At 47.8% G+C, this 23,915-nt stretch overlaps 1 protein-coding gene across 4 annotated transcripts in view; it reads right to left on the bottom strand.

Annotated features, from left to right (window-relative positions):
* The window catches only part of MYBL2 (MYB proto-oncogene like 2), a 283,607-nt gene that overhangs the window by 161,024 nt on the left and 98,668 nt on the right, over positions 1–23,915 (bottom strand). For all 4 annotated transcript variants that reach the window (XM_029612440.1, XM_029612437.1, XM_029612436.1 and 1 more), the window contains one exon: positions 8,823–9,098. In XM_029612440.1, coding sequence (XP_029468300.1) covers positions 8,823–9,098 — 276 coding nt within the window. The remainder of the gene's footprint in view (positions 1–8,822; positions 9,099–23,915) is intronic.

Genomic DNA, 23,915 nt, shown 5'->3' with positions numbered 1-23,915 from the left:
TGGCGCCAAATCATTGTAAAAAGTGACTGATAGGCCCTGCCAGGCCCAGCCGGGATGTGCACGCGCCAGGGACATAATTTCTTCCTTATGCTTAAAGTTGAGGAATTTGAGGACAAGGTCCCGCGGTTGGTTATCCCTTCTTTGCCCTAGGGCGCGATGCACGCGTTCAAGCACAAAGTCCGGTTCGATAGGAGAATCCCCCACGGGGACTCCATGCTCTCGAATAAGGGCTTTGCAAATGGCCGCCGCCGTGTGTTCGCTATCCTTGTAGGTATCAGTCTCCGGCACTCCACGTATGCGCAAGTTAGAGCGGCGGGACCTATTTTCGAGGTCCTCCAGCTTCTCCTCCATAGCCTCAATCTTGGTAGTCGATTGTTTCGCGGCATCAGTGAGCGTATCCAAATGTGCACTCTGATTGTCAGCATGCACGTCTAGATCGTCCACCTGGCGCCCCACCGCATTTAGATCCTCACGCAGCTCCACCAAGCGCTCAATAAGGTCAGCCTTGTAAGATTTTATATCCGCCCGGATTTCGCAAAACCATGAACGTATTTCAGACCTGGTAGGTATGTCCGGGTGCAAGCCTCCCGGTGCTCGGTCTCCCGCCGCCGCGGAGCCGGAATCCAGTTCGGTCTCTGCCATTACTTCAGACCGGGGCTGCAAGGCTTGCTTGTCGTCCTCGGAAGGCAGTTCTTCCTGCGATTTACTGAACGTGAATTGACGGAGGTCAGCCGCTCTTTTCTTGGTCATCATCCCGACCCTTTCCACCACCGACTTGTAGGATTTAATCACCAAAATTCTCGGATATCTGCGCAATATGGAGCAAATTACAAGCTTTGGGGAGGGAGCTCAACCCCTATGCGGCCATTAGCTAGCGCTGCTCAATAGCGCCCCCTTGTTTTTTAAATTTTAATCTACTTTAAATTTAATTGTATTTACTATTGTTTTATGTTTCTCACCTTGAATTAAGTATGTGATTTTAATTTGTAAACTGCTTAGACCATATCATGTATAAGCGGTATACAAGAAATGTTTAAATAAATAAAATAAATATACCACATTGCAACTTGGTTGTCTGTCCGAATCAGGACTTCCTTGGACGACAACCTATCCCTGAACACCCATAGGGCATATTGGATTGCCCGAAGCTCCAGGAAGTTTATCTGGCAGTGGGCTTCGGAGGCAGTCCATAGACCTTGCATGTGGATACAGTCCACGTGGGCCCCCCAGCCATGAGGGGAGGCATCTGTAGCTAGAATCACCTGAGGCGGAGGGGGCTGGAAGGGAAGACCCCTTTCCAGGTTGGAGAGATCTTCCCACCAGGAAAGAGACATTCTGAGAGAGCCTGAGTCCAAGACGGGCGCCTCAATATCCTGAGAAACCTGCTGCCAATGGGTCTGTAGGGGCCATTGGGCATTCCTCATGTGGAGGCAAGCCAGAGGGGTCACATGGACAGAGGCTGCCATGTGGCCCAGCAGGCAGAGCAGAAGGCGAGCTGGCACCTTCTGACTGTTGGACAAGGGTGGCCAGCAAGGCAATGACGATCGCCCAGTTTCAGGGCAAAAAAGCTTTCACTTGCAGTGTCCAGCCTGGCACCTATGAAGTCTAACTGGGGAGACAGACAGAGATGAGACTCGGGGAGGTTTATGACGAACCCCACTGTCTGCATCATCAAGGTCAGAGCATGCAAGGTTCCAGGTAGGGGAACACATGCACTGAGTGACACCTGGGGTAGGCGGCCACCACCGCTAAGCATTTGGTAAAAACATGGGGGGGGGGGGGGGTGTCGATGCAAGCCCAAAGGGCAGCACTTTGTACTGAAAATGTACTTTCCCCACCACAAAGTGGAAGTACTTGCGATGGCTGGTGACAATTGCAATGTGTGTGTAAGCCTCCTTGAGATTGAAGGAGAAAAGCCAGCCTCTTATTCTGAGGAGCGAGATCAGCGTGCCCAGAGAGACCATCTTGAACTTTTCTCTTACTATAAACTTGTTCATCCCCCTGAGGTCGAGGATGGGGCGCAAGCCACCATTCCTTTTCGGAATGAGGAAAAAACTTGAACAGAACCCTCGGCCCTGTTGATGGTGAGGGATCGGTTCCACCGTGCCTGCCACAAGAAGGGCATCTAGCTCTACATAAGAACATGCCATACTGGGTCAGACCAAGGGTCCATCAAGCCCAGCATCCTGTTTCCAACAGTGGCCAATCCAGGCCATAAGAACCTGGCAAGTACCCAAAAACTAAGTCTATTCCATGTTACTGTTGCTAGTAATAGCAGTGGCTATTTTCTAAGTCAACTTAATTAATAGCGGGTAATGGACTTCTCCTCCAAGAACTTATCCAATCCTTTTTTAAACACAGCTACACTAACTGAACTAACCACATCCTCTGGCAACAAATTCCAGAGTTTAATTGTGTGTTGAGTGAAAAAGAACTTTCTCCGATTAGTTTTAAATGTGCCACATGCTAACTTCATGGAGTGCCCCCTAGTCTATTATCTGAAAGAGTAAATAACTGATTCACATCTACCTGTTCTAGACTTCTCATAATTTTAAACACCTCTATCATATCCCCCCTCAGCCGTCTCTTCTCCAAGCTGAAAAGTCCTAGCCTCTTTAGTCTTTCCTCATAGGGGAACTGTTCCATTCCCCTTATCATTTTGGTCGCCCTTCTCTGTACCTTCTCCATTGCAACTATCGTATTTTGCAGTCCATAAGACGCCCCTGACCATAAGACGCACCTAGGATTTAGAGGAGGAAAATAAGAAAAAAAAATCTGTCCCCATGACGGGCTCTGTACGGAGCTCCCCCTAGAACGAATGTAGCGTCTCTCCCTCTCGCGCACCGTCCCCTCCTCCTTCTCCCAACTCAGCCCAATCAGTATGGTGGTGCAGATCAAATGCATGAAACATCTAATATATCTAAACAAATGAGAAGGAAATGGCCTGTACTAACTTTGATGCCATGTATCATCTTCTGCCGGCAGAGCTTCAGCTCCCTGCCGGTCTGCTGTTCCCGGGGTGCATCTTACTGCGGTGGCCACTGGGGAACTGAAGGTCCTTTGGGCACTGGCTGCGATGGAAGGGCGCACAAGAGGATGTCCAGACGCTCTAGCAGTGGTGCTAACATCAATGGCGGAGGCTCGGGCACTGGCATGGGGGCCGGTGGCACCAGTAGCTCTCCTGAAAGTCAGTAGTGGCCAGAACTGATGGAGGGGGATAAGGCGACACTGGCTCTCTGAGGTAGCATGGTGCCCAGCACCGGTGTCAGTGGGGAACGCCTAGGGCTACCGGAAGCATCGGAGGATGGGGCCTCCGATGGCCGGTGCCACTTCGATGGTGGCTCGGCTGCTGCTGATGCCGCTTCGGAACCATGCGTTGATGGTGACTGGTGGCGATGCTTGCAAGATCTCCTTCGATGCTCGGCCCGGTCTTTCTCAAGTGTCGAGGAAGCTGAAGATCCCAATGTCCTCGAGACCATGGAGATCATAGAGGATCTATCCCAGTCTCCTCGATCCTTGGAAGTACTAGCAAGAGGGACTGCTAGGGGAAGCGTATCGATCGGCTCCCCGCGATCCCTGGGCATCAATGGAACAGATGCACAGGGAGTATAGTTCGGGGCCCCGAAACGTTTCTCCAGCTTATTGAGGCGCGCCCGACACCCTTTGGGTGTCATCTGGTTGCGAATACCATCTGTTCCAGGTGATTTACTACTCTTTAGTTTCTCAATCAGGCCTACCACATCTTCTAGGTTCACCGTGATTTGGTTCAGTTCATCTGAATCATTACTCATGAAAACCTTCTCCGGAAGAGGCATCTCCCCAATATCCTCTTTGGTAAACACCGAAGCAAGGAAATAGTTTAATCTTTCCGCGATGACCTTATCTTCTCTAAGTGCCCCTTTAACCCCCTTGATCATCTAACGGTCCAACTGTCTCCCTCACAGGCTTTCTACTTTGGATATATTTTTAAAAGATTTTATTGTGAGTTTTTGCCTCTACGGCCAACTTCTTTTCAAATTCTCTCTTAGCCTGTCTTATCACTGTCTTACATTTAACTTGCCAACGCTTATGCTTTATCCTGTTTTTTTGGGGGTTTTTTGTTGAATCCTTGTTCAAATTTTTGAATGTAAGGAAAATTAGTATCCTTACCTGATAATTTTCGTTCCTGTAGCATCACGGATCAGTCCAGACTCCCTGGTTTGGCGCCCCCTCCAGCAGATGGAGACAGAAGTTTAACAACAAACTCCGCCTTAACTGGGCTGGTGCCACCTACAGTCTGGCAGTATTACTAAATGTCAAAGCAGAATGGATTATAAAAAAACACCCCAAACTATATACAGAAACCGAACAACCGGAAAAATTGGCTCATGGACCCCCCAGATGGGATCAGCACCCATGGGCTGCAGAATAACGCAATCGGTCTGCAAAAAACTAGACAGGAATACAATAGCGAGGACTCTCCAAACTGATAAGACCCTAAAGAGGGCGGGACTCTGGACTGATCCGTGGTACTACAGGAATGAAAATTATCAAGAAAGGATACTAATTTTCCTTTCCCTGTACGTACCCGGATCAGTCCAGACTCCTGGGATGCACCAGAGCTTCATCTACTTGGGATGGGATCCAGAGAGGCCCGCACGCAGTACCCCTGCTCCAAATGTCCCCGTCCCTGACGCCTGAACATCCAAATGGTAATGTCTAGCAAAGGTGTGGAGCAACTTCCACGTAGCCGCTCGACAAATTTCCTCGGGAGACACCTGATGACTTTCCGCCCAGGAGGCAGCTTGAGATCGAGTAGAGTGAGCCCGAAGGCCCACCGGTAATGGTCGCCCACTTAACAAGTAAGCAGAGTTTATGGCCTCCTTCAACAAACGAGCTATCGTGGTCTTAGAAGCCATATTACCTCGACGAGGTCCATTCCAGAGTACGAAAAGATGATCGGACACCCAAAACTCAATAGTAACCCAGGTAACGAAGCAAAGCCCGAACATCCAAGGTCCGTAAATCCTTATAATCGGGGTCCGACCCGTCCGAGAAGGCTGGCAGTTCCACTGACTGATTCAAGTGGAAAGAAGATACCACCTCGGGTAGAAAGGATGGAACCGTACGTAAGGAAACACTCGAATCAGAAATCCGCAAGAAGGGTTCCCTACACGACAACGCTTGGAGCTCTGACAGCCGACGAGCTGAGGCAATCACCACCAGAAATACTACCTTCAAGGTGAGATCTTTCAAAATAACCCTACGCAAAGGTTTGAAGGGTGCTGCACCCAAGGCTTTAAGAATCAAATTCCAAGACGGACACGGTTCCCGGACAGGTTTCAAATGCTTCACCCCACGTAAAAATCGGGAGACATCCAGGTGCGCCGCTAGGCTTAGTCCATGTATGTTACCACGCAAGGAACTAATCGCGGCCACTTGCACTCGCAAAGAACACAGGACAAGCCCTTCGATAAACCATCCTGGAGAAAATCCAAGACATCCGAGACCCCTGCTCGGGTAGACAACACCTCTAGCGAGACACCAAGCATCAAAAACCTTCCAGACCCTGACATAAGACAAGGAGGTGGAAACTTTACGGGATTGTAACATCGTGGAAACCACCGCATCTGAATACCCCTGGGACTTCAGACGTTGCCTCTCAAAAGCCATGCCAATAGACAAAAGCATTCGACCTGATTGAAATAAACCGGGCCCAGATGTAGAATGTCAGGTAGATCCGGAAACCTCAAGGGGATGTCGATGGCCAGATTGATCTGTTCAACGAACCACGGACGTCTTGGACACTCGGGAGCGACGAGAATGACCTCCGATGGATGCACTTCTATTCTGCAAAGAGTGCGGCCGATGAGAGGCCAAGGAGGAAACACATACAGAAGGACGCCCACTGGCCATGGGAGAACCAGCACGTCCACGCCCTCTGCACACGGTTCCCTGCGGCGGGCAAAGAAGCGGGGCGGCTTGGTGTTCCTGAACGTTACCATTAGATCTACATAGGGTGGCCCAGTTCCGAAGCCACAAGAGACGCCGAGCGGATACCGCTGACACCATGGTTCTGGCCGATGTGCGAAGCAAGTCATGAAAGGCATCCGCACTGTAGGCAATGACCACCTCCAGACGACCCGCTGTAGGGCTTCTTCCTGGGATAAGGACTCGCTGGCCAGGAGTTGTTGAACCCAACGGAGACCTGCTCGCAACGAAAAATTACTACATTTCGCCGCCCAAATCCCTAGGGTGGAGACTTCAAATATCCTTTTCAGTTGGACTTCCAGCTTACGATCCTGCAGGTCCTTCAGGACCATGCCCCCCAGTGACCGGAATGGTGATCTTCTTAGTGACTGCCGTCATGGCTGAATCCACCTTCAGAACCCTCAAAAGTTCCAAAGCCTCCTCAGGTACGGGATAAAGCTTATCCATGGCCTTCACCACCTTCAGTCCCAAATCCGGAGTGTCCCACTCCTTAAAAACTAAGTCTGTGGCTGAGAAATGAAAAGGGAAAGTGGTAGGAGGGCCCCGGAGCCCCAATACCACAGGGTCTGTAGTGCCCAGGCGAGACTCCTCCTGCGGATGCTGAATACCTAGTTCCCCCAGGATAGCCAAGATAAGTGGTCCTAGCTCATCCCTGCGAAAAAGTTGGACTACCTTTGGATCATCCCTATCCGTCCCATGGGCTCCCTTCAGCACTGCTTGTTGTCACCCTGCGTCTCCCTCCACCCCCCTCGGGGGCTGAGAGGTCCCCTCCAGCTCTTCCTGGTCCTCTGACTCTGAAGGGGAGGAATCTGTGACAACCACCTGTGCTCTCAAGGGCTTCGGGCACTGGACCGGGAAGGAATCCGCATCCTGCGGAGTCCGGGCCCGCTTGGAAGGACCGGGCTGTGAATTCCCCAAAATAGGTCTCTTCTTTGCTGCCTTGCGGGCCCTAAATGCCTTATGCATAAGGAGCACGAAATCAGAATAAAAAGAAGACTCTGACGAAGAATCATCTCCAGCCCCTGCAACATCCGGGTCAGCCTGTGGCCTGCCTCCAACCGCGGACCTGTCCCCCTCAGGGACTCCGTGCTTCAGGGACAAACGGAGAGGTAAAACTTCCTCCCTCTGCAATGCTGGCGCTGCCGGGGAGGGAGACAAAATGGCGCCCGGAGGCAGGGTCCCTGACTGAGGCATTTAAATGGCGCCCGTTCCCACGCTGTCCAGGAACGGGGCAGGGATCGCATCGGGTAGCTGCCCAAATGCGCCCATAACGGACTGGACCCAAATCAGGACTCCCTTCGGAGCCGCCGAGGCACCTTCGCCGCCGGAGACACACGCGGCGCACAAGTTTTCCCTTGACAGGCGCGCACGCACACCATGCCGCAGACCCGACACGCGGCTCAACGCAGCATGGTAGGGACAAAAAATTAACCCCCGCACCCCGAAAACGCGGCGAGACGGTCTAAAACCACCCCCCTCGCGATCGGAGCGGCTCTCGGAGGCAAACTGTGCACAAACAAAACAATGACTTTTTTTTTTTTTTTTTAACGTACCTGTCGGCGCCTCTGGGTCCTGAACCTACCGGGGGGAGTGAGCTGGGCTTCCCGGGGTCACCCCCAGTAGCGGTATGTGTTGATGATGGGTCCTCAACCCTCAACACCCACTGCCTCTGAAACCAGGGAGGATGGTCCCCTCCGGACCTCTCAACCCCCTGGGAGGCGGGAGACCTTGACCTGCAGGAACACACTGTGGTCAGTCTCTGTTCCTGCTTTATTTCTTTTACTTTATCTTTTTTTTTTTTTTTTTTAAAGTTTGCCTAACCCTGACTAACTACGCTAGGCCCTAACTCAGACTGTAGGTTTGGCCCGTCTTCCACCTGCTGGAGACAGAATACTGCCAGACTGTAGGTGGCACCAGCCCAGTTAAGGCGGAGTCTGTTGTTAAACTTCTGTCTCCATCTGCTGGATGGGGGGCCAAACCCAGGAGTCTGGACTGATCCGGGTACGTACAAGGGAAGATCTTTTAGCTAAAATAGCCTCTTTCATCTCACCTTTTAACTATGCCAGTAATCATTTTGCCTTCCTTCCACCTTTCTTAATGTGTGGAATACATCTGGAATATCCTTTTCTTTAAAAACTTTATTGCCCTCAATGAAAACAAATTCAAATCAATACCTCCCTAAAAGACAAAGGACAGTCTCCTCTGCTGATCCCTGATTGTGGCTTTCTTTGTCCCCCCAGGGACCAGACTCAACTTTCCACACATGACAAGGGGACATAGGAAGCCAGCAATCAGGCAGGGCAGGAGAGGAAAAGAGATAGTACGACTATCAGTCCCCCAAAGAAAGGGCCACCAAACCCATTTATCACTACTTCACTGAAGTGCACCACAAAAACCAGAAACTTCCTAGCAGCAATTTGTCCCCAAGACTTCCAGGCTGCAGGATTTACCCATCTACCATTCGCTGGAGAGAGAAATACTGAAGTGCTGAAAGCATCATAGTGCACTATTGTGGAGTGTCATCAGCAAATCTGTTGTCTTTCTCCATCTGCTGATAGGCAGGCAAATCCATGCAGTTCTGGACTGATCTGGTGGGACAATAAAGAATGAGCTGTTCAAAGAGGCATAACCTACTTTCAGCCATTGCAGGTTGCTGTGGTACTTTGTCCTGTATGTGAGAGAAAATACAAGATACACCAGACTCTGTACAATGGTTCATTGAGGAGGGCCTAATGGCTAGCAAAAGGTCTTCTCGAAATAAAAGACTTCTTATACAATGGTTGTTTTGTTTTGTTAATGCTTTTGAGAGAGAGATAGAGGAAATAAGGGATGGATATCACTCTGATACTTACAGACTCTATTAGGTCCAGTGCTTCTGTAAAAGCTGGGGTTGAGGATGGACCCAGGAAGTTTACATACTCCACCACCCACTTTTCTGGGGAGGTACCTTCTGATGCTGCTGCTACCACTGGAGCCTCTAGTGTCTCAGATGACTCATCTTCACTCTCCTGTTCTGCCTTTATTGTCAGTTCCTCTGGAGGCAGCTCTTGGAAGCCACTGATATCATCCTCAAGTGCTGCCATATTCACTTCCAGGGCACTGCTTGGCCAATTGGTTAAAATGTTCTTCTATTTAAAAATATAAAAAGTGAAATCAATGAATACAACACACATTCTCTTATAAACATTTCTTTGAGATTTCTCTTGGATTACATGTCAGAACTAAATGACTACAAAAGGATACTAATGAACATGCAAACTTCAACTAAGACAGTAATGTGAACCATGCAGACAGAATAAAAAAAAAAAAAAGAAAGGCAAATTAGCTCTCAAGTCTGCTAATTAGGTCTGATGAAGGGAAATGCAGGAAGTTAAAGTAAGAGAGAAAAGGATGGCAGAGTACTGTCAGAGCCCAAGAATAAAAAAGTGTAACCTATTCCTTTCTTCCTATTTTTATTTGACAAAATTTTCTTTCCCTGTACGTATCCAGATCAGTTCAGATTCCTGGGTTTTGCCTCCCCTCCAGCAGTTGGAGACAGAGAAAGTTTTATTGACACTTAACCTGAGATGCCACCTGCAGTCCTTCGGTATTTCTATCTCCAGCAGATGGTGGAGGTGCAAAGCTTGCAGTCTGAGTTAAAAAAAAAAAAAAAAGGATTGGACTATGGATTTCAGCCTCCCAGGGGGTTGTTAGGGCCTGGTAGGACCATCTCCTCTGGTTTAAGAAGAAGAGCAGGGGGTCAGCGACCCTTTTTTAAGCTCGCTCCTTGAGTATCAGACTGGGCTGAAAACTGGGGGTCCCGGGTCACTCGTCTTGGGGGAGGGACTGAGCCTGCAGCCATTCTCTGAGAAAAGAAATAAATGCCTCCCTATTTGTTAAAGTTTTTATTGGAAAAAATAAAAGCACATGAATCCCTTTAAAGCCCGGACAGGCAGCTTGTGCAGTCGTGGGCGGCTGTGGGATGGCTCGCCGTTGGCTCAGCCCTACTCAATTGTTCGAGGGGCTCTGTCTTTCTCCCTGTTCCTCCAGAAGCTTTTGAGCTTACTGCCCAGTGCCATTTTTCATGCCGTGTGGCATGGCATGACCTGTGCAGCCTGCAGGGACACGTGCACGATGGTAAATGCTCCCAGTGCCTCTCTATTGGGGAGGGCACTTAGGGGAGCACGGTGGCAGTGAAGTAGGCCAGGCGCCATGAGGCTGGGAGGCTCTCGCTGGCACGGCAGCCCACCGACAGTCCCTTACCGCTAAGTGTGGGAATGGCAGCAGGGTGGCTGCGCGGAGCGGGGAGGGGGATTTTCCTCCCCCATTATCTCTGGTAGTAGTGGCCTCCATGGGAGGTCAAGGCACCGATGGGGTCCCTTCAGTAAGTGAGGAGGACCCCAAGAACATGTGTGATGCTTCCTCCTCCTCCTCTTTTTCTTCAGATTTTGTGCTGTTGCACAAAGCCTATAAGGCTCGGAGGTCCACGCAGCCACCCTGAGTAAGAGAAAGGGGCCACCGTACTGCCAGCCAAGAGATCCAGGCCCTTTGAGGAGGAGAGGGCCACAAGGGTCAGGCAGCTCCTGAAGACTACGATGCTGCCGCCCACCTCAGACAGCTCCTCCAATATTTTAGGAGCGGATGACCCGTCAGTGAAGGACCCTCTGGGATCGGATCTGGGTTTGACGGATCAGGATCGAAGAAACCATCCGTCAACAGCGATGGCCCGAAAGCAGTACGGTTGTTCCACAAGGAGGAGCTAAGTCCCCTGATACCCGCAGTTCTGGAGGAACTCTTATAGAAGTTCCGCGAGAGTACTCCAAATTGAGATCAGTGGACCCAGTCATCGTTGGCCTCAGGGGTCCAGTGAGGTCCTTTCCATTTCGCAAGTACGTCAGCACGTTTGTGTTTAGGAAGTGGGATACTCTTGATACAGGCCTAAAGGTCAGCAGAGCCATGGATAAACTGTATCCTTTGCCTGAGGATACCCTGGAACTTCTGAAAGTCCCAAAGGTTGATGCGTCTGTTCCGGCGGTCACTAAGTCGACAACAATTCCGGTTACTGGATCTGCGGCTCTTAAGGATAGGAAGTTGGAGGTATACATCGAGAAAATTGGTGTTTGGGCTGCTATGTGTAGCAGTTTTATGTTGACGGCAGGCTTGCGCTGGGTACAGCAGTTGCAGTTGGACAGGTCCTTGTCTGAATCTGAGACCCAACAGGCAGAGTGGCTGGAAGCAGTTGTGGTTTATAGTGCTGATGCCTTGTAAGATCTTCTCAGGACCTCCTCCAGGACACTGGCATTGGTGGTCTCGGCCTGGCGACTCCTCTGGTTGCGGAATTGGTTGGCCAACGTTTCGTCCAAGGCTCAGTTGGGAGCCTTACCTTGTAAAGGGAAGTTGCTCTTTGGCAAGGACTTGGAGGAGATGATCAAGTCTTTTGGTGAGAATAAGGTCCTCAAATTGCCTGAAGATAAGCCGAAATGTAAAAATTCCTTTCCGTTTCATATCCGCTTTAGAGGGAGTCAACGTTTTCGGCCATCCAGAGCGTCTGAAAGTACGCAGAGGCAGATCTTGAGTGGACAGTCGTCCTGGAACCAGTCCTTTCGGGGGCATAGATCTAGCAGGGCTGGCTTCTCTCAGGGTGGAGGGGGAGCCAGATCAGCCCAATGTGCGAGGCTGGTCTAACTCCTCGGTTCTGGTGATTGGGGGCTGACTGGCTCTGTTCTACGAGGAGTGAACCAAGATCACGTCTGACCAGAGGGTCTTAAGCGAGATAAGGCACGGTTACGCTTTAGAATTTGCTCAGCCACTAAAAGATCGATTTTTGGTCTCCCTGTGCACTTACAAAGAAAAGAAATTGGTGGCCTGAGAGACCATGTGTCGCCTGCGCAAGCTGGGAGCCATTGTTCTTGTCCCCCTAGAGGAGTGGGAGACAGGTCGTTATTCCATTTATTTCATAGTTCCCAAAAAGGAGGGCACATTCCGCCAATCCTCGATTTAAAAAAGGTGAACGTGGCCCTGAAGGTTCCTCAGTTCTGAATGGAAACCCTGCGGTTTGTGATTGCCTTGGTGCACAAGGGGGAGTACCTAGCGTCTCTGGACTTAACAGAGGCATACTTGCACATAGGGATTCTGCCAGATCATGAGATTCATGATTCTGGAAGAACATTTTCAGTTTTGTGCCCTGCCTTTCGGCCTGGCAACCGCACCCAGAGCCTTTACACTAAGGTAATGGTCATGGTGGCTGCAGCTCTCTGGAGGGATGGGATCCTGGTTCACCCCTATTTAGACTGGCTGATTCAGGCGAAATCGGAAACCCTTTGTGGCAGGCAGTGGACTTCGTACTCTGGCACCTGCGGTTGTTGGGATGGATATTCAATCTATCCAAGAGTCATCTTGTCCCTTTCCAGAGTTTGGAATTCCTGGGGGCGTATTTCGAGATGAGGGTGGGGAAGGTATTCCTTACAGAGGAGTGGATTTCCAAGTTGCAAGCTCAAGTTTGCAGGTTGTTGAAATCATGGGTACCCAAGGTCTGGGATTTCTTACAAGTTCTCGGGTCTATGGCTTCCACCTTGGAACTGGTTCCGTGAGTGTTTGCTCATATGAGGCCTCTACAGTCAGCTTTACTGTTTCGCTGGGACCCGCTGTCAGAGCAGCTTCAGCTTTCTCTACCCCTCTCGGAGTGTGCTCGATCCAGTCTTTCCTAGTGGCTTCTCCTGGACACATTACAACAGGGTGCAGACCTAGACATTCCAGTCTGGATGATTGTCAACACAGATGCCAGTCTCCGCGGCTGGGGAGTGGTGTGTCACAACCAGTCGGTGCAAGGACTGTGGTTGGCAGAGAAAGCCTCGATGTCCATCAATCGTCTAGAGACAAGAGCTGTGTTCTTGGTCCTGTAGGTGTTTCTACTCCTGGTGAGGGGAAGGCAAGTGAGGGTCTTGTCGGAAAATGCGACTATAGCGGCGTATATCAACCGACAGGAGGGCACCAAGAGTCGAACTGTAGCTTGGGAAGCCCAGACTCTATCGCTCGGGCAGATCATCTGGAGCGATTGGCAGCCTCCCACATAGCGGGCACAGACAACATGCAAGTGGACTTTGAGCCGGCAACAGCAGGACCCCGGAGAGTGGGAGCTGTCAGAGGAAGTGTTGTGCCTCGTCAGTTGGAGATCGGGCACGCAGTGCATGGATTTGATGGCGACCTTCCACAATGCCAAGGCTCCATGTTTCTTCAGCCAGCAAAGAGAAAGAGGAGCGGAGGGGGTGGATGCCCTGGTTCTGCCTTGGCCAGCGGACATCCTTCTGTATGTGTTCTCTCCGTGGCCATTAGTAGGCAAGATCGTAAGACGCATAGAGAATCATCCAAGCAAAGTGATCCTCATTGCTCCAGAGTGGCCACAGTGTCCATGGTTTGTGGACCTGGTCAACCTAACAGTGGATGGACCAACAGCTAGCTCATCTGTCAAACCTTCTACACCAAGGTCCCGTTTGTTTCGACCAGGCAGATTGCTTTTGTCTAGCGGCTTGGCTTTTGAGAGGCAGCGTTTGAGAGATAAAGGTTATTCAGAAGGAGTCATTGCTATCCTTTTGCAATCTAGAAAGACTTCCAAGTCCCTGGCCTATGTGAGAGTCTGGAGACTGTTTGAGGCCTGGTGTTCCGAGCAGAAGGTGGCTCCCATGCAAGCTTCGGTGGTACATTTCCTGGCCTTTTTGCAGGAGGATTTGGGTCAAAGGTTTATCTTTTATTTCCCTCTGAGTTAAGGTGGTGGCTTTAGGCTGCCTTCGTGGTAAGGTTCATGGAGTTTCTCAGGCAGCTCACCCAGACGACGTGCGTTTTCTTCAGGGAGCGAAGCATTTGCGCCCTCCAGTTCGGAAGCCTTGCCCTTCCTGGAGTCCTAACATAGGGGCTTCCATTTGAACCTCTGAGATGAGAGAATATGAAGGATCTCACCTTGAAAGTGGTTCTCCTGGTGGTAATCTGTTCAGCACGCTGAATCTCCGAGCATCAGGCACTATTGTGCAGGAAGCCCTTTTTGAGAATTTTGAATGAGGATGTGTCCTTGAGAACGGTTCCTTCCTTTCTGCCGAAGGTGGTGTCGTCATTCCATTTAAACCAGTCAATAAAAACTCCCGTCCTTCCTGAATCAGAGTACTATGTCTCCTCAAGCTAAGGAGTTACAACGGTTAGATATAAAGTGTGCTTTGTTGTGGTACCTGGAAGTTACGAACAGCTTCCGTTTGTCAGATCATCTTTTTGTGCTCTAGTGTGGTGCCAAAAAGGGTCATAAGGCTTCAAGAACCACAATTGTGAGTGGTTGAAAGAGGCAGTTAGCTCTGGGTATATATATGTCAAGGTCGCCCTGTTCCAGAGGGGCTTCAGGCGCATCTACCCATTCTCAGGCAGCCTCCTGGGCAGAGTGCCAGCAAATCTCACCACAGGAGATCTGTAGAGCGGCTACTTGGAAGTACTTGCATACTTTCGACAAGCATTATTGTTTGGATGTCCAGGCGCCAGAGGCCCTGAGCTTTGATGAAAGTGTGCTTCGAGCAGGACTCTCAGAGTCACACCCTGTTTAGGGAAGCTTTGGTACATCTCAGGAGTCTGGACTGATCTAGGTTCGTACAGGGAAAGGAAAATTGGTTATCATCTGCTAATTTTTGTTCCTGTCCTGTAGTACCACACATCAGTCCAGCCCACTGTGGAAAGGGAGATTTGGAGAGTCCAACGATCAGTTTTTGTGTAGTTACTCTGAAGAATGGCACAGGTTGGTTTTTTTTGTTAATCCTACACAAGGTTTATGTGTGGGCACAGTTTTCAATTCAATTTTTCCTCTTCCCTCTGCTCATTCAAGGGGATTAGTTATTAAAGCTGTTGGTCTTGTTTCTTTCATTTCTGGCTTGGGTACAGATTAATACTGTAATTGCAGGTGGCATCTCAGGTTAAATGGCTGTGTCAGTAAAACTTTCTCTGTCTCCATCTTTTGGAGGGAAGGCAAAACCCAGGAGTCTGGATTGATCTGTGGTACTACAAAAACAAAAATTAGCAGATAAGAACTAATCTTCCTATAATTCATCTTCATTCATCCCAAGTCATATTACATTTGTAATTGCCAAAAAAAAAAAACCAAACTACTTTATTTTCAAACTTATACTAAATCAAGCTCTTGGTAAAATCAGAATTTGTGCTCATCCTGAGGTGGAATGGATATGCACTTGATTCTTGTGAGATCTGGCTCAGTTTGACCTTTGACTTCCCAGTGACCACAATCTGCATCTGGGCTCTACTATCATCCTCTACCTTATACATGTTTTACTGGTGCTTCTCATTAATACCACTATTTAGAGAACCCAATAAATCCCATATTGCTCTGCTCACCAGATTTAGATCACTAATGTTAGACTTGAACACTGATCCACCTTCCCGTTTTTGCACTTTGGAGAAGCACAGAGGATTCTGCTACAACTAAGGAAATTTTAAAGTTAATCATAATGAAAAGTGAAAATGTACTTCATTGTTTAATTTTAATTAAAGTGCTTGGCTCCAGTAAAGAACTGGGGATATGATAGAGGTCTTTAAGATCATGAGAGGTCTTGAACGAGTAGATGTGACTCTGTTATTTACACTTTCGAATAATAGAAGGACTAGGGGGCATTCCATGAAATTAGCAAGTAGCACATTTAAGACTAATCGAAGAAAATTCTTTTTCACTCAACATACAATAAAGCTCTGGAATTTGTTGCCAGAGGATGTGGTTAGTGCAGTTAGTGTAGCTGGGTTCAAAAAAGGTTTGGATAAGTTCTTCGAGGAGAAGTCCATTAACAGCTATTAATCAAGTTTACTTAGGGAATAGCCACTGCTATTAATTGCATCAGTAGCATAGGATTTTCTTAGTGTTTGGATAATTGCCAGGTTCTTGTGGCCTGGTTTGGCCTCTGTTGGAAACAGGATGCTGGGCTTGATGGACCCTTGGTCTGACCCAGCATGGCAATTTCTTATGTTCTTATGGAATCTGGCTATAAAATGGGAAATGCAAGAGTTCAAGAGATATTATCCTCTACTATTAAACCATATCATAAGAATTATTTTAATAGTCTGCTAGGGCCTCCTCCAAGCCAGTAGTTCCAAACATACATTTAAGACCCACTACTGAGCTGTAACTAATTATAAAATAACTTCAAAAACTAAATCAAAGGGCTTTTTCTCTGTAATGTACCAGGGTGATGCTAGATATTTCAGATTCCTTATAGGCTACTATGTTTCTGCACAGTTTTTTAATTTTTTTTTTATTTGAGAGATCTTCATAACAATTTATTCCTTATGAAACACTAAGGCTCTTTTGCTAAAAAGTTCATTAACTTCTCTCACAACATAGAGCTATCAAGTGAGTGAACAACAATGAACAACCTACAATCCTAAATTTGATTTTAAAGGAAACATTTTGGATTATCTGTTATTTTTGTTTCCATGAATCCTGCTAAATCAGTCAACAGGTATGTTATGTTCCCCTACCAGCAGAAGGAAGCAGAGTACAGTTTTCTCAATGATGATACCACCACTATAGAGGTGATGCAGCACAGAGAAACCCAGTATATCTATGACAACGCACTAATCAAAAACATTAATGCAAGAAAAAGAATTCAAACTGTCAACACTTCAAAATCGGAAGAGAAGATCCTTGTAGCCCATAATACCTGTCGCGATCCTAAACTCAAATAGGAACACATATATTAGAAGAGGGAAAATGAAAAAGTTAAGAGAAAGCAGAGTTGCTCAACTGCAAGGTGAAAGCTCCACAGAAAAATAAATACTGAAGAGGGACCCCGCGTGGACACGTAGTATATGGCATGCTGGGCATGCTCAGTATGCACAGTCAAAATTCCAGAAATTTTGATACAAGTTCTCCATGCCAGGCTCCATCCGATGATGTGACCCATGTGTGAGGACTACCATCCTGCTTGTCCTAGGAGAAAGAACGGGACAGATGAGGAAATATTCTCTGCAGCAATTATGTACGAGATAAAACACTCCTTTCGTGGCCAAGCTTACTGGGAGGATCCTGGACTGGTATAGCAAGATTCATGGAAAGAAAATTAACAGGTAAAGTCAATTTGCTTAACATAAAAACTGTGTTTTCTGTAGCTAGCAGGATGAATTATCCATTAGATGCCGGTGACGCCATTTGGCAGCACCAAACACTCATGGCTCCAAGCCAGTAGAGCTTAGAGTAAGCAAATGAGAAATTACTACTTACCTGATGATTTCATTTTTCCTTAATCTAGACAGATGGATTCAGGACCAGTGGGATGTACCCAAGCTACTCCTGAATAGGATGGGAAACTGCCCGCAGCCCAGTGAAAACCACAGGTGCAAAGGCAGAGTCCATCCGTGCCTGCACAGACGATAATACCTGGAAAAGGTGTGTAAGGAGGACTACATTGCATCCTGGCAAATGTCGACGGGAGACAACAATCTAACCTCCGCCCATGACACTGCCTGAGCCCTAACCTGACTAAGCAATGGCTTTTCAGTGGCCACATACGTGGCCATGACTACCTCCTTAATCCAGCGAGCTATTGTAGCACGTGAAGCCGGCTCACCCTACACCTCCACCATGAAGGACAAACAGGCAATCCTTCTTTCGGAAAGGTTTAGAAACCTCCAGATACCTCACAACATTTCTCATGACATCCAAGGGATGCAACAGGCGATATTCCTCCACATTTCTTTCTTTATCCAGAGTCGGCAAGGAAATGGACTGATTAAAGTGAAATTCTGAGACCACTTTTAAGCAAGAAGGAAGGAACAGTACGCAGCTTTAACACCCCTGGAGTCACCTGAAGGAATGGCTCCTGACAAGACAAGGCCTGCAGCTCAGAAATTCAACGTGCAGAACATATCGCCACCTGAAACACCATTTTCAAGGTCAGTAACTACAATGAAAGGCTACGCAACGGTCGAAATGTAGGACCCACCAAGAAATCCAACACCAGATTAAGACTCCACAAGGGTACCGGTAACCGCAAGGGAGGACGAAGATGTTTCACTCCCTTCAAGAAACAGACCACATCAAGATGAGCTGAAGGATTTACCATTCACCTGGCCTCTAAAACAGGCAAGAGCCGCTACCTGTACCCTTCAAGGAATTAAGGGCCAACCCTTTATTCAACCCATCCTGCAAAAAGTCCAAAATCAGCGGGATCCTAACTGAACGAGGAAGAACTCCTCAATCTTCACACCAAGCCTCAAACAATCACCAAACCCACACATAGGCTAAGGAAGTGGAGAGCTTTCGATCTCGTAGCAAGGTGGCAATTGCTGCAGTAGAATATCCACGCTTCAACAAGCGAGTCCTCTCAAGGGCCATACTGTAAGACAAAACAGAGTCAGATCTTCATGAAGAAGGACAGGTCCCTGCTGCAACAGATTCCTGAGAGCCAGAAGGGGGGGGGGGGGGGGTAGTCTACCAGGAGCCTTTCCAGATCTGCATATCATGGTCTCCTGGGCCAATCTGGTGCTACCAAAAGAACCATCCCACTGCAGCCTTTGACCCTCTGAACTATTCTGGCCAACAGGGGCCACGGAGGAAGGCATACAGCAGCTTGTCCTCCGGCCAGATCCGCACAAGTGCTTCGATACCTAAGGACTTTGGATCTCTCCTGCAACTGAAGAATCGAGGAACCTTCGCATTGCAAGAAGTCGCCAACACTTGTAGAAATGGAAGGCCCCAGCAATCCACTTTCAGCTGAAATGCCTTGTCAGACAATACCCATTCTCATGGATCCACACTCTCCCTGCTGAGAAAGTCTGCTCTAAAATGGTCTTTTCCTGCAATGTGTGAGGACAAGATTTCCTGAACATGCACTTCTGCCCATTCCATAAGTTGGTCTACCTCCTGTGACACTTGCTGACTCTTGGTTCCTCCCTGCTGATTGATGTAAGCTACTCTCATTGCATTGTCAGACACTGCTTGGACCACTTGACCCTGCAGCCTGCCACTGAACTGCGAGCACACCAAACGGACCACCCAGGCTTCCAGCCGATTGATGTTCCAGAGACACTCTTCTGTATTCCAGCACCCTTGTGCAGTTCGTTCCTGATAGTGAGCTCCCCAACCCTGGAGGCTCGCATCTGCCGTGAGTACCAACCAGTCCGGTGATGTCAGGGAAACTCCCTCACTCAGATGATCCACTTAACACCACCACTGGAGATGAGAACAGACTTCCATCAACAGGTGGAGCTGAATCAAATAGTCCTGAGACTGCGGGTTCCAACTAGACAGCAGGGAGTGCTGAAGACGACTCATATGAGCCCTTGCCCACGGCACCACTTCCAGGGTTGCCACCAAACAGAGTACCTGTAGATAGGCCCATTCTGATGGGCAAATAGTGTTCACCAAGAAACACAGCTGTGTCATCAACTTCTGAATACGAGCTTCTGGCAGGAAAACTTTGCCTTGCCTCATGTCGAACCCAACACCCAGATACTCCAATGACTGAGATGGGTGAAGACTGCTTCCCAACTGAGCTCCTGCAACAGGGAGATCACCTTGCTGTTCACCAGGCAGCTCTCTTCCAGAGACTTGGCGCGAATCAGCCAGTCACCAAATACAGGTTTACTAGGATCCCATCCTCTCTCAACTCTGCTGCCATCACCACCACAACCTTGGAAAAAGTTCTGGGAGTGGTGGAGTGGTGGCTAAACCATAAGGCAGGGCCCAAAACTGATAAGAGCACCCAAACTCCGCAAAACGCAGAAAATGTTGGTGCTCCAATCAGATGGGAATATAGAGGTATGCTTCAGACAGATCCAAGGAAGTCAGAAATTCTCCTGACTGCACAGCCATTATCACAGAATGCAATGATTCCATGTAAAAATGAGTCACCCGCAAATGATGGTTGACTCCTTTGAGATCCAGATATGTGCGCAAATACAGTTTGCCCAAAAGAAACTGGGGGCACAAAGACTCACTTGCATGCACCAACGGTCCTGTAGAGGGCAGCCAATTGCGCAGAAAAAATAAGCACACAAAAAATGTAGCCACAGTTTACTACATGGCGCACATGGGGCTTAGCCCACCCCGGCTGCTCAACCTGCCAGGCTGCCCAGTTCCCTTAGCCCCCTCGGGAGTGGGATCGGAGTGGCGCGCCAAGTATGGAGGAAGTCCTACAACAACCCCTCTATCCTTTGACTTAAAAAAAAAAAAAAACACCACTTACCTGAGCTCAGCCTTCTCGGCAGAGTATAGAGAGTATCCGGCTGCGGGGGGAGAAGACATATACAGTCACCGCCACGCTTGGTTTCCTGTATCCGCTGCCTTTCAGCTGCTTAATTCATTTAAGTCCACACCAGCTAAGAACCAGCTACCAGACCAAGGCACTCATCTGAGGGTCCATGGAAATCACCTCAAGCTTTCTCAACTTGGGGGGGGGGGGGAATTAATTCTCCTCTAAATTTTTTAGCAATCCCCAGTAGGGAAATGCATGTCCACCGAGAATACTGGTTGGCTGTCACTGCAGGAGTATATATATATATATATATATAATGTGCCGTCAGTTTGCTCTGTCTCCATCTGCTGGTAGAGGTACATAACCCACTGGTCCTGAATCTGTCTGTCTAGATTCTAGGAAACTTGCTTTATTCAATCGATAAGCAGGTTGAACATCTAATAAGTCCCAAACTGAGGGTTTCAGTGGACTGGACTGCTTACTTGATATGAACCTCAACCCACATTGTGGAGGTTGGACTACAGCAAGAACAGATTTTGCAAAATTGCTCAGCCAAATTTAGTGTCAGACTTTGAGAGATTATCAAGACAGTAGTGCGACGTAAAGGTACGAATGGAAGGCCAAGTTGCAGCTTTGCAGATATCTTCAAAAGGTACTTCTTGAAGATGGGCAATGGAACCAGCCATGGCTGTCACTTGGTGACTTTCACAGAGTCTGTGACATGCAATCCTGCTAAGGTGTAGCAATGCTGAATGCATTCATCCAGCCAGTTAGACAAGGTACGCTTGGTGACTGCTACTCTTAGCTTCTTGGGGGTCGTATGAGATGAACAGTTTGTAAGTTTTACAATACAGTTGAGTTTGTTTCTTGTAATATGCCACGGTCCTCCTGCAGTTCAGAGGGCTTTTTTGCCTTCATGTGCATGGAGCCTAGGAAAAAAAAGGTAGGCAATACAATAGATTGATCAAGATGGAAAGCAGAGACTACCTTCAGCAGACACTTCGAGCATTTAAGAAGAAACACCCCATTGTGGAAGAACTACATGTATGGAGGATAGTGGACAAGGGCTTGGAGTTTTCTGATTCTTCTAGCATAAGTTATTACAACGAGGAGCACCATCTTCCATGTCAAGTACTTTAGAGATGCTGACTCCGGTGACTCAAAAGGAAGCTTCATTAGTTGGGAAAGGATCACATTCACGTCTCACAGAACAGGTGGCTTTTGTACTGGGGCTAGACATGCCATAGGCCCTTTATGAAATGAGATCAGTGGATGAGTAGAGATTGGTTTGCCATCTAATTGTATATGGTAAGATGCTATAGTGCTGAGGTGCACTTGCACCTCAGCACTATAGCATCTTACCATATACAGAAGAGGTAACGAGACCTGAGTGAGAAAGGTGGAGCAACTATTTCAGCAGATGCTTAGGTTCCCAAAAAATTGATCTAAAGCATTTTGTTGACACCATTTAGAATACCTATTCCATTTGAAGGCATAATTTCTCCTTATTAAAAGACTTTCTAAATGAGACTAGCATGTTCACAATCTCTGTAGGTAAGTGGAGATCTGTGATCACTGAGCGCTCAACATCAAGCTACAAGGTTGAGAACTGAAAGGTTAGGATGATACAATGTCCTGTCTTCCTGAGATATCAAAGCAGGATCTGTTCCCAGATTTGTGGGAGGACTGCTGGAAAGCTGCACAAGATATGCATACCAGATCTATCTGGGCCACATGGGGGCCATGAGGATCAGCTAAGTGCGGTCCAGAAGAACCTTTCGCACTGAACTTACGATAAACAGTAATGGTGGAAAAAGTGTACCATGAGGCTTTGCCCCATTTGAAGATGAAAATGTCTTAAGCTAGTCTATGATCACTTGGCAGAACTGAGCAAAATTGATTTAGTTTCATGTTCTGTTGTGATGCAAAACACCTTATAAGCTTTAGAGTTTGTCGGCTACTGATTGCTGTACAGACCACCTGTGTGGTTGAAACACTCGAGGTGATCCATCAGCATGCTTGAGACACCCAACAGATAAGTGGCATAAGACTATAAGGCATCTTCAGGCTAACAAGATAGAGAAGAGAGAAGGTTGAAAATGAGCAAAATCATGGTGTTCGCTCAGTCGGAAGGCAGGAATACTCTTTCCTGCAGTGAGTTTATCCAAACTCCAATGAACCTGAATCTATGAGTGGGCTCTATGTTTGATTTCCCAAAGCTGACCAGAAAACTTAAGTAGTGTAGAAGATCTATGATGGAAGTGCTCTCCTAGCTGTGCTCTCTCTCGCGATTTCACTGTGATGAACCAATCATACAGCTATGGGAAGGCTTGTATTCCCAGGTAATGGAGATGAGCTGCCAGTACCGTGACGCATTTCATAAAAGACCTCTGGGCTGAGGAGAGGCCTAACAGAAGTACTTTGTACTGATAGTGGGAAAGAGCCACCTGAAAGCAGAAGTGCCAATGTAAAAGGTTGATGGGTATGTGAGTGTATGCATCCTTTAGATCCAAGGCACACATCCATTCGTCGTCCTTTATATAAGGAAGGATAGTGTTGAGAGTTAATTCTGAATTACATCCAGAACAGCTGCAATGCCCCAAATTTTCTTGGAGATAAGGAAATATCAGGAATAGAAACCCCCACATATGTTGAGTTGCTGGGACTGGTTCTATCACTTGTTGGAGTAGTGACGGGATTTCCAAGGGAGCTGCGGTAGATATGAGAGATCAAAATGGAGCACTGAACAATGCGGTAGGGAAGGTAGCCAGGATAAATGCAACTAGAACTCAGATTGCACAATTTGGAAAACCCAGGGGTCCCTGGTGATCTGACACTACTCTTCTAAAAAATGTTTGATTCTTCCCCCTACTGGGAAGTTCAGGAACAGATTGTTTTGAGGGATCAAAAACAGGCCCAGTTTGGAGTGGACCTTTTATACAGTTTTTGGTCAACAGGAGTTCCTTTTGTCAAGGCCTGGCCAGAAGTATTCGTTGAAATTGGGCCAAAAAGGACAGCAGACAATACTGTTGAAAAGACCTGTATGGCCTCCTGTGGAAGTATGGTCATTTATACAGGTAGAAGCAATACCACACCAAGGAGAGCTTTTAAGAGAGACTGCAGATAAAGGACCAAATGTGGCAGTGAACGACCATCTCCTGGAGCTTCTTGCTGAATAGATTGGGGGTCAAGCATGGGAGGTTTGCTAGTTTTTCCATGGGATGTCCTCGCAGATGCTACTTGCTCAAAGCCATGCAATGTGTCAACTCCATGGAGGCTGAGGAGGCATGTGAAATGGAATTGAAAGATTTGTAGACTGATCGAAGCAGATGACAAATTCTCTCTTCTGCACCTAGGAGTGGCTGTGGATAGTAGTTGCCTTGCTCAGTGGCAAGTAGGAAATACTTCCATTTTTTAATGCAAGTCATGGATATATTGCACCATATAAAACTGGTGGATAGCAATGCAAGCAGATAACTTTGGCAAGAACATTTTTCAAAGTGCAATGCTATCTGTTATTTTGTGGTCTTTTCCTGGAAAACATGTGAGAATCCATATCTTTTTATTTTTTCATAGCAGACTCAATCACTATAGACTGTCGAGGCAACTGGACGATATCAAAGGTCAGTAAGTGCTTTTGATTTGAGGTGCAGTTTTAGCTTGGAGGTGTCTGCTAAAGCTAGAGAAGCTTTAGAACAGTGATGGCTAACCTATGACACGCGTGTCAGAGGTGACACG

The sequence above is a fragment of the Rhinatrema bivittatum genome, chromosome 8 (assembly GCF_901001135.1).
Source record: "Rhinatrema bivittatum chromosome 8, aRhiBiv1.1, whole genome shotgun sequence".
NCBI classification, from domain to species: Eukaryota; Metazoa; Chordata; class Amphibia; order Gymnophiona; family Rhinatrematidae; genus Rhinatrema; species Rhinatrema bivittatum.
Note: the sequence above shows the minus strand (reverse complement) of the source record. Positions and strands in the feature narration are given on the sequence as shown.